General features: G+C 61.1%; 1 protein-coding gene across 1 annotated transcript; it reads right to left on the bottom strand.

Annotated features, from left to right (window-relative positions):
- Positions 1–1,947: 1,947 nt before the first annotated feature.
- On the bottom strand, positions 1,948–11,928 carry IRF9 (interferon regulatory factor 9). The gene is given in 15 exon segments (XM_065565332.1): positions 1,948–2,907; positions 3,161–3,276; positions 5,616–5,697; positions 5,699–5,832; positions 5,835–5,986; positions 7,928–7,988; positions 8,837–8,936; positions 9,044–9,147; positions 9,150–9,173; positions 9,814–9,832; positions 9,834–9,884; positions 9,886–9,970; positions 9,972–10,000; positions 10,406–10,590; positions 11,821–11,928. Coding segments are annotated over 14 exon segments (1,245 nt in total). The 5' UTR covers positions 10,589–10,590; positions 11,821–11,928; the 3' UTR covers positions 1,948–2,802.
- Between the last annotated feature and the right edge of the window lie 125 nt (positions 11,929–12,053).

Here is a 12,053-nt window from a genome sequence, read left to right as displayed (position 1 = left end):
CAACGCCCCCCCTGTGTCCATCCCCAGTACCAACGTCCCCACGGTGTCCATCCCTGCTGCCAACGCCCCCCCCGTATCCATCCCCGCTGCCAACGCCCCCCCTGTGTCCATCCCCAGTACCAACGTCCCCACGGTGTCCATCCCCGCTGCCAACGCCCCCCCGTATCCATCCCCGCTGCCAACGCCCCCCCTGTGTCCATCCCCAGTACCAACGTCCCCACGGTGTCCATCCCCACTGCCAACGCCCCCCGTGTCCATCCCCGCTGCCAACGCCCCCCCGTATCCATCCCCGCTGCCAACGCCCCCCCGTGTCCATCCCCAGTACCAATGCCCCCCCCGTGTCCATCCCCAGTACCAACGCCCTCCATGTGCATCCCCGCTGCCAACGCCCCCCCATGTAAATCCCCAGTACCAACGCCCCCCCCGTGTCCATCCCCGCTGCCAACGCCCCCCCCGTGTCCATCCCCGCTGCCAATGCCCCCTGTCTCCATCCCCGCTGCCAACACCCGCCCCCTGTCCATCCCCAGTACCAACGCCCCCCCCATCAGGGCCGGCTCCAGGCACCAGCGCAGGAAGCAGGTGCTTGGGGCGGCCAAGGGGAAGGGGCGGCAATTTGGCGGCGGGTCTCTCAGTCCCTCTCGGAGGGAAGGACCTGCCACCAAATTGCCACCGAAGTGATCGCAGACTTTTTTTTTTTTTCTTCCCGTCGCTTGGGGTGGCAAAAACCCTGGAGCCGGCCCTGCCCCCTTTTTCCATCCCCGCTGCCGAGGCCACCCCCGTATCAATCCCCGGTGCCAACGGCCGCCTGTGTCAATCCCCAGTACCAATGCCCCCCCACCCCCTATCAATCCCCCTGCCAGTGGCCCCCCGTGTTAATCTCCACTGCCAATGCCCCACCATGTCCATCACCAGTACCAACGCCCCCCACCGTGTCAATCCCCGGTGCCAATGCCCCCCCCCGTGTAAATCCCCAGTACCAACATCCCCCCCATGTCAATCCCTGGTGCCAATGGCCACACACCCCGGAGTGCCGATTCTCGGTGCCATATTCCCCGTGTGAATGTCTCTGGCTGTAATCCCCCGTCATGGGCCCTCTTCCTCTTCCTGGCCGTAAGCCTCTGAACCCTAGCAGCTGCCCCCATCGGGCCCTGATCTCACTTTCGGGGGGCTTTTCTGCACCCTTCGCCGGTGTCTCCCCAGCCTCTACAAATAGGATTATGTTAATGAGCATTAAAAAGTATTTAAATGTATGATGACTTACTGCATAGCTATGTAAACCACTGACACTAATTAATAAAGGTTAACAACTTTTACAAATGATTAATAACGTATAACCACGGCTATAAAGCACATTGATTGCTAATCCTGATAATAAAGAGGAGTGAAGGTTAGTGAGTGATAGTTACACCACAGTAATCATTAATAATGGACATAAAAGAGATTGATCACGGAGACTGATGATAGAAAATATATTAACCACTAATGCCGATAGTCATTAAACAAGATTACTGATTAATTGCAAAATATACAATTAATTTATATTAACCTCTAATATTTTTATATTTAATATTGAATGAGTAAATCTACACGAGATTAATATATATTAACTAATGTTGTTGATCATTAATATTGACGAATTACTAAATCTACACTAGATTAATATATATTAACACCTAATATTGTTGATCATTAATACTGACTCAAGACCAAATCTACACTAGATTAATCCATATTAAAAACTGATATTGCTGACAATTAATAATTGCTAATAGAAGCTAGCGACTAAATATACAAAAAATCAATATGTATTAACCACTAATATTGTTGATAATAACAGGTAAGAAATATTAATGAGTAATGGTCACAAGAAATGAAGTAATACATCACAATAATGTATAATAATAAGGCTCGTAATTAGTATATAAACAGGACAGAGTTTCTCGCGGCTAGGTTAAATAAAACTTTATTTAAAAACACAAGACATGGTTCATAAACTTTCTTGCAGTTAGGGATAAAGTGCAAAGGGACCTGAGCTTAAGGTCCTAGCTATGGCTGCAAGGGGCGGGGGCCAGACACAATCTTGCCGGAGGTCAGGAGGGCCTTTGGCATATAAAAATTTCTACAAATTGGAGAAGAAGCTTCCTTCTACCCTGGAGAGAGGGACATAAAACTAGGAGGTCTTGCCTCTACAACGTTCACTACAGGACGTTCCGGCACTACCAGGGCCAAGACAGGATATCCCGCCTCTGTACAATAGGAAGTCCTACCGCTACACATTCAAAATGCCAGGAGCTCCTTCCCGAACAATGTGCAAAACAGGATGTCCCACCCCCTATGCACTGGTCAAGCCAGAAAGTCCCACCCTTACACAATCCAAATCCCTGGTGGTTCCTCCCAGCTCTACATGAGGCAAGACAGGAAGTCCCACCCTTACACAATGGACATGACAGGAAGGCCAGCCTCCAACAAGTTCCAGTCCTCCAGGAACTGCTTCCCTGAGAATACACCAAGTCAGGAAGTGTGTTCGAGTGTGGTCTCCAACCCCAGGAAGTCCCTTCCCTGGACAGTGAGCAAAAGAGGAAGTCCCACCTCAACGAAACAGGTGAGATGCGATATCCTGCCCCATCTTGTTCCACAAGTCAGGAAATCCCTCCCCATATAACGGACAAAACAGGAAGCATGTTGGGGGGCATGACTTCTAAGTACAGAAAGTACCTGTCCCGCATGGGACAAGACAGGAAGTTCCACCCCTGGCCCCCTAAGTCGAGGCAATGGCAGGGTCTGGAGCATCTTGGGTTCCCCTCAGATTGGGCTGAAGAGACAGGAGGGCTCCAGGGAGAGGAGGCAGACGGACGCCATCTCCACCTCGGGCATGTCCAGCAGCTTCCGGGCGAAGGCTTGCTCCATCTGTAGGGGGCAGGGAGAGTGTCAGGGAATGGCCCCCCACCATCCCACAATGCACCTCAGCTCCCCCTGCACCCTCCCACAATAGACCACTGCTCCCACACATCATCCCACAATGCACCACTGCCACCCCGTACCCTCACCATCCCATAATTCACCACCCCCATCCCACAATGGACATTGCCCCCTCACTGCCACCCACAATGCACCTCTACCCCACCATCCCACAATGCACCACTGCCCCCTGGCTGCCCACCTGGATGATGATGAGCTTGTCCGCAGGGCCGTCCTGCTGGCCTAGCTCCTCGCCCAGGCATAGGGTGACGTGGGGCTCTGGCTGGGCGCCCTGGCCCTTCCGGTACAGCTGCAGCGCTGTGGGGAGAGCGCCGGGGGGCAGGGTTAGCGTGGGCCCGGCTCTGGGTGAGGCAGAGGGGAACTCAGGGGCACCGCAGAGGAGATTTGGGGGCACTGAGGGCTATTGGGGGTCACAGCAAGGGAAGGGGGGCACTCGGGGGGGGTTCAGGGAGCACAAGGGGGGCGATTCAGAGGTTGCAACGGGGGATGTGGGGGGTTGCAATAGGGCTGCAGCGTGGGGATTAGGGTTTGCTATAAGGGGACGGGGAGTTGGGGGTCCCAATGGGGGAGATTAAGGGGTCAGACCAGAGGTGGATCAGGACTGGGGGGGGTCACAGCAAGGGGGCTTGGGAGTCACTATGTGGGGTCAGAGTGGGCCATGGGGGGCAGAGCAGGGGAGCTTGGGGGTCACTATAGAGGGATGTGAGGTCAGAGTGGGCCATGGGGGTCAGAGCAGGGGAGCTTGGGGGTCACTATAGGGGGATATGGGGTCAGAGCGGGCCATGGGGGTCAGAGCAGGGGAGCTTGGGGGTCACTATAGGGGGATATGGGGTCAGAGCGGGCCATGGGGGTCAGAGCAGGGGAGCTTGGGGGTCACTATAGGGGGATATGGGGTCAGAGTGGGCCATGGGGGTCAGAGCAGGGGAGCTTGGGGGTCACTATAGGGGGATATGGGGTCAGAGTGGGCCATGGGGGTCAGAGCAGGGGAGCTTGGGGGTCACTATAGGGGGATATGGGGTCAGAGCGGGCCATGGGGGTCAGAGCAGGGGAGCTTGGGGGTCACTATAGGGGGATATGGGGTCAGAGCGGGCCATGGGGGTCAGAGCAGGGGAGCTTGGGGGTCACTATAGGGGGATATGGGGTCAGAGTGGGCCATGGGGGTCAGAGCAGGGGAGCTTGGGGGTCACTATAGGGGGATATGGGGTCAGAGTGGGCCATGGGGGTCTTTCCCTTGTTAAGTTGTATGTGAGTCTTACTGTTGAGCCTCTGTGAATTTTACTGTTTTGCATGAATCACAGAATCAGAGACTATCAGGGTCGGAAGGGACCTCAGGAGTATCTAGTCCAACTCCCTGCTCAAAGCAGGACCAATCCCCAGACAGATTTTTGCCCCAAATCCCTAAATGTCTCCCTCAAGGATTGAACTCACAACCCTGGATTTAGCAGGCCAATGCGCAAACCACTGAGCTATCCCGCCCGTGTGTGCCTCAGTTTCCCTGTGTGCTGCACCAATACCTCGGTGGGGGGAAGAGGGGTGTGTGACTTTGGCTGAGACCTGTGGGGCAGGTGATGCTGCTCCAGCTGCCTGTACATATGCTATGACCGGTGCCCTTCGGAACCTGAGACCCAGGAGGAGGATGCAACCAGGTGACGACCAGGTGACTCTTGGCCCAGGAAGGGAGACAAAGAGAAGGAGGAGGAGCAATGGGGGTCGCTGGAGGCTGGCAGTCTGCTTGGGGGGACTGGAACAGGGGGAGTCCAGGCTGCCTGGCCCAGGACTCCCGGAGATGGACTTGGCTGAAAGTCAGGGATTTCTGTGCTAACAAGCTCTGTTCTGTGCTGTGTTCCTGTCGACTGATAAACCTTCTGTGTTACTGCTCCCCAGACACTTACTGCAGGATGCCCTGTCCCCGGAGTGCAGTTTATCCCACCGCTGGCACCAACTGTCCCGGAGTCCCCGGGCGATGCTCTGGAGCTGCTCCCTACGAAGCCAGGCAGGACTCGGAGGGAGCCTCCTCTCTTGGAGCCGACTGTCTCCAGGGCCAGACGCTCACACGGCTTCACCTTCCTGGGTCTGACCCCGGAGCATCCAGCATCCCCTGCCCCACTGTGCGCTTCCTGCAGCGAGTCTGGCCAGGTGGGGCTCCTGGGGGGGCCAGAGGGCCCTGCCCCCCGACTCCGCAGTCAGACGTGACTCTCAGCCAGTGACACAGAAGCTTTATCAGTCGACAGGACCACAGCACAGAAATCACTGACTTTCAGCCAAGTCCATCTCCGGGAGTCCTGGGCCAGGCGGCCTGGACTCCCCCTGTTCCAGTCCCCCCAAGCGGACTGCCAGCCTCCAGCGACCCCCCGTTGCTCCTCCTCCTTCTCTTTGTCTTGGGCTCCAAGCAGGGATATGGGGGTCAGGCCCGAGTGGGGAAATTCAGGGTCTGAGCAGGGATATGGGGGTTGGGGTGAGCAGGAAAATTCGGGGTCTGAGCGGGAATATGGGTGTCAGGGGTCCGAGTGGGAAAATTTGGGGTCTGAGTGCGGAAATGAAGGTTGGGGGTCCGAGTGGGAAAATTCGGGGTCTGAGCGGGGATATGGGGGTTGGGGGTCCGCGCGGGGGATACAGGGGGTTAGGGGCTGCCCCACTCACCTTGCGGAAGGCTGCCTCACTGAAGACCTGCTTGACGTCATCTCTCTCCAGCTTGCTGGGGGTGGCGGTGGGCGCCCCCGGAGCCCCTCCAGTACACCCGGCCCCGACAGCGGCGCCGGACGAAGAGCCCCTGGGGGTAACTGGCCACCATCACCCCCTTGGCCAGCGCCCCCAGCAGCTCTTGCGTGGCCTGGCGCTTGTGGGGGTCCCGCACCCCTCAGCAGGGGGCAGCAGCACCCGCTGCATAAAGCTTGGGGCGTGGGGCGCAGGCGTGGGGGTCACCAGGAAATCGCCATGGGGCAGCTGCTGCTGCCACACTAGCTCCCCACTGTACCACACGGACAGCAGCACCGAGTACTCTGGGGAGAGAGAGAGATAGGGGTTATGGGGGCTGTGGGGCAGAGGAAGGGGGTTATTGGAGGCATGGGGCAGAGGAAGGGAGTTATTGGGGACGTGGGGCAGAGGAAGGGGGTTATCGGGGGGCGTGGGGCAGAGGAAGGGGGTTATGGGGGCTGTGGGGCAGAGGAAGGGGGTTATCGGAGGCGTGGGGCAGAGGAAGGGAGTTATTGGGGGCGTGGGGCAGAGGAAGGGGGTTATTGGGGCTGTGGGGCAGAGGAAGGGGGTTATGGGGGCTGTGGGGCAGAGGAAGGGGGTTATGAAGGGTATGGGGCAGAGGAAGGGAGTTATGAGGGGTATGGGGCAGAGGAAGGGAGTTATCGGGGGCGTGGGCAGAGGAAGGGGGTTATCGGAGGCGTGGGGCAGAGGAAGGGAGTTATTGGGGATGTGGGGCAGAAGAAGGGGGTTATGAGGGGTATGGGGCAGACGAAGGGAGTTATCGGGGGCGTGGGGCAGAGGAAGGGGGTTATCGGAGGCGTGGGGCAGAGGAAGGTAGTTATTGGGGACGTGGGGCAGAGGAAGGGAGTTATCGGGGGCGTGGGGCAGAGGAAGGGGGTTATGAGGGGTGTGGGGCAGAGGAAGGAGCGTATGGGGTGAGTGGCACAAGGGGCATGGGAGGTGTAGGGCAGAGGAGGGAATTAAAGGGTGGATGGGGCAGAGGGCATGTGGGTCTGGGGCAGAGAAAGGCGGTTATGGAAGATATGGGGCAGAGAGGCTATGGGAGCTGTGGGGTGGTGGAAGGAGGAAAGGGGTGTGGGGGAGGGAGGAGGTGGGGAGGACGGGTTCTGGGGGAGGTATGAAGTGCAGGATGTGGTTATGGGGTGGCAGAGTGGGGGATTGTGGGGTGTGTGGGACAGGGAGGAGGTGGGGAGGACAGGGTTGTGGGGGAGGTATGGGGTATGAGGTGGGGGATGTGGTTATGGGGTGGCAGGGTGGGGGGCTGTGGGGTGAGGAGGAGGGGTTGTGGGGGGTGTATGAGGTGGGTGAGGGGGTTATGAGGTGGCAGGGTAAGGGGCTGTGGGGTACGCGGAGAGGGAGCAGGTGGGGAGGACAGGTTGTGGGAGAGATATGAGATGGGGGATGTGGTTATGGGGTGGCAGGGTGGAGGGCTGTGGGGTGTGTGGGGCGGTGAGGAGGTGGGGAGGACAGGTTGTGGGGGGTGTATGAGGTGCGGGATGTGGTTATGGGGTGGCATGCTGGGGGACTGGGGGGGGTGTGGGGCAGGGAGGAGGTGGGGAGGACAGGTTGTGGGGGGTCTATGAGATGGGGGATATGGTTATGGGGTGGCAGGGTGGGGGGCTGTGGGGTACGCGGGAGAGGGGAGCAGGTGGGGAGGACGGGTTGTGGGAGAGGTATGAGGTGGGGAATGTGGTTATGGGGTGGCAGGGTGGAGGGCTGTGGGGTGTGTGGGGCGGGGAGGAGGTGGGGAGGACGGGTTGTGGGGGGTGTATGAGGTGCGGAATGTGCTTATGGGGTGGCAGGGTGGAGGGCTGTGGGGTGTGTGGGGCGGTGAGGAGGTGGGGAGGACAGGTTGTGGGGGGTGTATGAGGTGCGGGATGTGGTTATGGGGTGGCACGCTGGGGGGCTGGGGGGGGTGTGGGGCAGGGAGGGGGTGGGGAGGACAGGTTGTGGGGGGTCTATGAGATGGGGGATATGGTTATGGGGTGGCAGGGTGGGGGGCTGTGGGGTACGCGGGAGAGGGAGCAGGTGGGGAGGACGGGTTGTGGGAGAGGTATGAGGTGGGGATGTGGTTATGGGGTGGCAGGGTGGAGGGCTGTGGGGTGTGTGGGGCGGGGAGGAGGTGGGGAGGACGGGTTGTGGGGGGTGTATGAGGTGCGGAATGTGGTTATGGGGTGGCAGGGTGGGGGGTCGGGGGTGTGTGGGGCAGGGGGTCTGGTCTCACCATCCGTGGGGGGGCAGGAGGGCCCCCGACTCCAGAGTGACGTTAATGACGATCTCATTCAGATCTGGGGCTGTGGAAGAAACAGGGCCTGAGTCACGGACAGACGCCCCCCCATCCTGGACCCCCAACTCCCCGCTGATCCCCCCGTCCTGACCCCCAACTCCCCGCTCACCCTCTGTCCTTCCCCCAACACCCCCACTGACCCCCCCGCTCTCCCCCAACACCCCACTGATCCCCCCGTCCTGACCCCCAACTCCCCGCTCACCCTCTGTCCTTCCCCCAACACCCCCACTGACCCCCCGCTCTCCCCCAACACCCCACTGATCCCCCCGTCCTGACCCCCAACTCCCCGCTCACCCTCTGTCCTTCCCCCAACACCCCCACTGATCCCCCGCTCTCCCCCAACACCCCACTGATCCCCCCCATCCTGACCCCCAACTCCCCGCTGATCTCCCCCATCCTGACCCCCAACTCCCCGCTCACCCTCTGTCCTTCCCCCAAACACCCCCACTGACCCCCCGCTCTCCCCCAACACCCCACTAATCCCCCCCATCCTGACTCCCAACTCCCCGCTGATCTCCCCCGTCCTGACCCCCAACTCCCTGCTCACCCTCTGTCCTTCCCCCAACACCCCCACTGGCCCCCCGCTCTCCCCCAACACCCCACTGATCCCCCCCATCGTGACCCCCAACGACCCGCTGATCCCCCCGTCCTGACCCCCAACTCCCTGCTCACCCTCTGTCCTTCCCCCAACACCCCCACTGACCCCCCGCTCTCCCCCAACACCCCACTGATCCCCCCGTCCTGACCCCCAACTCCCTGCTCACCCTCTGTCCTTCCCCCAACACCCCCACTGACCCTCCGCTCTGCCCCTAACACCCCACTGATCCCCCCTGCCCCTGACCCCCCAACTCTTACATGGGACCCCGGTGTCACGGCTGCACTCGCTGGTCTCGATGCCAGAATCATCTGAACTCTGGGAGGCGCCGGCCATGGGCTCCGACCCCGACATCACCTCCTGGAGGGGCAGAGAATGAGATGGGGGGGCCAGCCCCCTGGAGACCACATTCCCGCTCCCCCCAGCCTCGGAGACACCTCCTGGCCTCCCCCAGCCCCCAGACTCACCATGCTGACCATATCCAGGGTGAGGGGGGCCTGGGCAGCCCCCCCACTGGTCCCCATCTCATCCCCCTCCGAGGAGGAGTCGGGGTGCTCCTTCTTCACCTGCGGGGGACCCTCCGAGCTGGCAGCTTAGCTGGGGGGGGTACAAGAGGGGCCTTAAGCAGGGAAAACAGGGATTCCAGGGTCCCTGGGGGGCTGTGACAGGGGACAAGGGGGTGCCTGGACGCCCGGGTCCCCAGGAGGGCTGTGACACCGCTTGGGGGCCGCCCGGATGCCGGGGGTCCCGTGACGGGATGGGGGTGGCCGGGGGGGCTGTGACACCACATGGGCGCCGCCCGGACGCTGGGGTCCCGTGACAGGATGGGGGTCCCCGGGAGGGCCGTGACACTGCGTGAGGGCCGCCTGGACGCCAGGGTCCCATGACAGGGGATGGGGGTGTCCGGGGGGGCTGTGACACCATGTGGGGGCCGCCCGGATGCCGGGGTCTCGTGATGGGATGGGGGTCCCCGGGTGGGGCTGTGACACCGCGTGGGGGGCTCCTGGACACTGGGGTCCCGTGACAGGGGATTGGGGTGACCGGGGGGGCTGTGACACCGCGGGGGCGGGGGGGCCCGCCCGGATGCCAGGGTCCTGTGACAGGGGATGGGGGTGGCCGGGGGGGGGCTGTGACACTGCGGGGGGGCCGTGACAGGGGATGGGTGTGGGCTGTGACACTGCGGGGGGGGCCGTGACAGGGGATGGGGCTGTGACACCGCGCGGGGGTCCCCGCTCACCGGGGCGCTGCTCGGCGGGGTGGCACCAGGCGGTACACCTTGTAGGGCTCGGCGATGTCGAGCTGGGAGCGGCGCGGGCACCTCCTCGAACTCAGGGCTCTTGTTGAGGGCGCAGCGCAGGCGGGTTTTCCAGCCGCCGGGTCCAGCCGCTCGCCCGGCGGTATTTGCCCTTGTACTCTGCCCAGGCCTGGGGAGGAGCGGGGGGTTAGCGTGGGCCCGGCCCCTTGGCGTGCGCCACTCCCACGTGCCCTTAGCATGTCCCCATCCTGTGTCCTTAGCATGATCCCATCTGTGGCCTTAGCAGGCACCTACTGTCTCCTTCGCATATGGTTAGCATGTACTGAGCATGTACTTTGCATGTGGTTAGCATGTGCTTCAGGGGGCCTTGCTGTGTTTTAGCATAACCCTTAGGTGGTATTTGCTGTGTCTTTAGCATGTGTGTTGCATGTTGCTATTGTATCTTTAACATGTGCTTAGCGTGTTGCTAATGTATCTTTAGTGTGTGTGTCATGTTGCTAGTATAGTTTTAGCGTGTGCTTAGCATGTTGCTAGTGGCTGCTCAGCATGTCCGTAGCGTCTCTGTTGCGTGTACCTTGAAGAAGGCCGCGTCCTCGTCATGGCGGAAGTCCTGCTTGCCGGCGTGTTTCCAGGGGATGCGGAACATGGTCTTGGCGGGGGGGTCATCCCAGACCAGCCCCGGGAACCGCCCGCTCTCCACCTGCTCCACAGTCCATTGGCGCAGCTTCCGCGTGCAGCGGGCCCGGCCCGACGCCATCCCTGGGGGGCGGGGGAGGGGGAGTAAGGTACCTCGTACACGCCACGGAGCCCCCCACACCCTCAGGGCTCGACTGGGTCCCTGGATGGGTCTCCCACCCACCAGACCAGGCTGTGGTGCCCCCTCCGTGGGTCAGGGCCCCCATCACCCTCAAGGATCAGTCCCCTGCCTGAGTCACCCCCCCGGGGTAAATTCCTCCAACATTCCCCATCAGCCCCCAACTTTAACCCCACTGGGAGTTTGTTCCCCCCCAGGGGCTTCCCCTCCCCTGATGCACCCCTCCACTTTCACCCCCCCATTGACAACCCCAAAACTCCCAAGACCTTCCCCCAATTTTCACCCACCTCCAACGCCAAAGCGCCTACCCCAGAGCGTACGCCCCACAGCCCAGGGCCCCCCATTTCAGTTTTCAATTCACCCCAGTTTAGCCTGATTATCTCCCAATTCACCCCATTCTTACTCCAATTCACCCCCGTTCTCCCCCCCCGTTCGCCACCCCAATACACCCCGCTCGCCACCCCAATACACCCCGTTCTCACCCTGATTGCCACCCCAATACACCCCGTTCTTACCCCAATTCACCCCGTTCTCCCCCCCGATTGCCACCCCAATTCACCCCGTTCTTACCCCTAATTCACCCCATTCTCACCCCCGATTGCCACCCCAATACACCCCGTTCTTACTCCAATTCACCCCCGTTCTCCCCCCGATTGCCACCCCAATTCACCCCGTTCTCCCCCAATTCACCCCGTTCTTACCCTAATTCACCCCATTCTCCCCCCCGATTGCCACCCCAATTCACCCCGTTCTCCCCCAATTCACCCCGTTCTTATCCTAATTCACCCCGTTCTCCCCCCCGATTGCCACCCCAATTCACCCCGTTCTTACCCTAATTCACCCCATTCTCACCCCTGATTGCCACCCCAATACACCCCGTTCTTACTCCAATTCACCCCATTCTCACCCCTGATTGCCACCCCAATTCACCCCGTTCTTACCCCAATTCACCCCATTCTCACCCAATTGCCACCCCAATTCACCCCGTTCTTACCCCAATTCACCCCGTTCTGGCCCCGATTGCCAACCCCAATTCACCCCGTTCTTACCCCAATTCACCCCGTTCTCCCCCCCGACGGCCCCCCCAATTCACCCCGAATCCCTCCCGCCCCCACGTCTCTCGCAGGGGAGTTTCCGGGTCTGATCTGCCCCCGCGGCCCCGGCCCGAGCTCACCTCCAGCCCTGCGCGGCGCCGTCTGTCCCGGGGCCGCTCGGTCCGCGCCCGGTCCCACCCTCCCCCCGCCCCTTCGCGTTTCTCCGCCGCTTCGCTCCTTTTCCCAGAAATCACGTGGCCCCGAAGCCTCAACAGCCGCCAGGGGGCGCCCGGACACACTGAGCCGGGCTGCGGGCAGGAGTGAGGGGCACGGGCGGGGGGGGGGGGGGGGGGGCAGGGCTGGCAGGGGGCTGC

This window comes from Chrysemys picta, chromosome 13, assembly GCF_011386835.1.
Source record: "Chrysemys picta bellii isolate R12L10 chromosome 13, ASM1138683v2, whole genome shotgun sequence".
Classification (NCBI taxonomy): Eukaryota; Metazoa; Chordata; order Testudines; family Emydidae; genus Chrysemys; species Chrysemys picta.
This window is presented reverse-complemented; position numbering and strand designations above follow the sequence as displayed.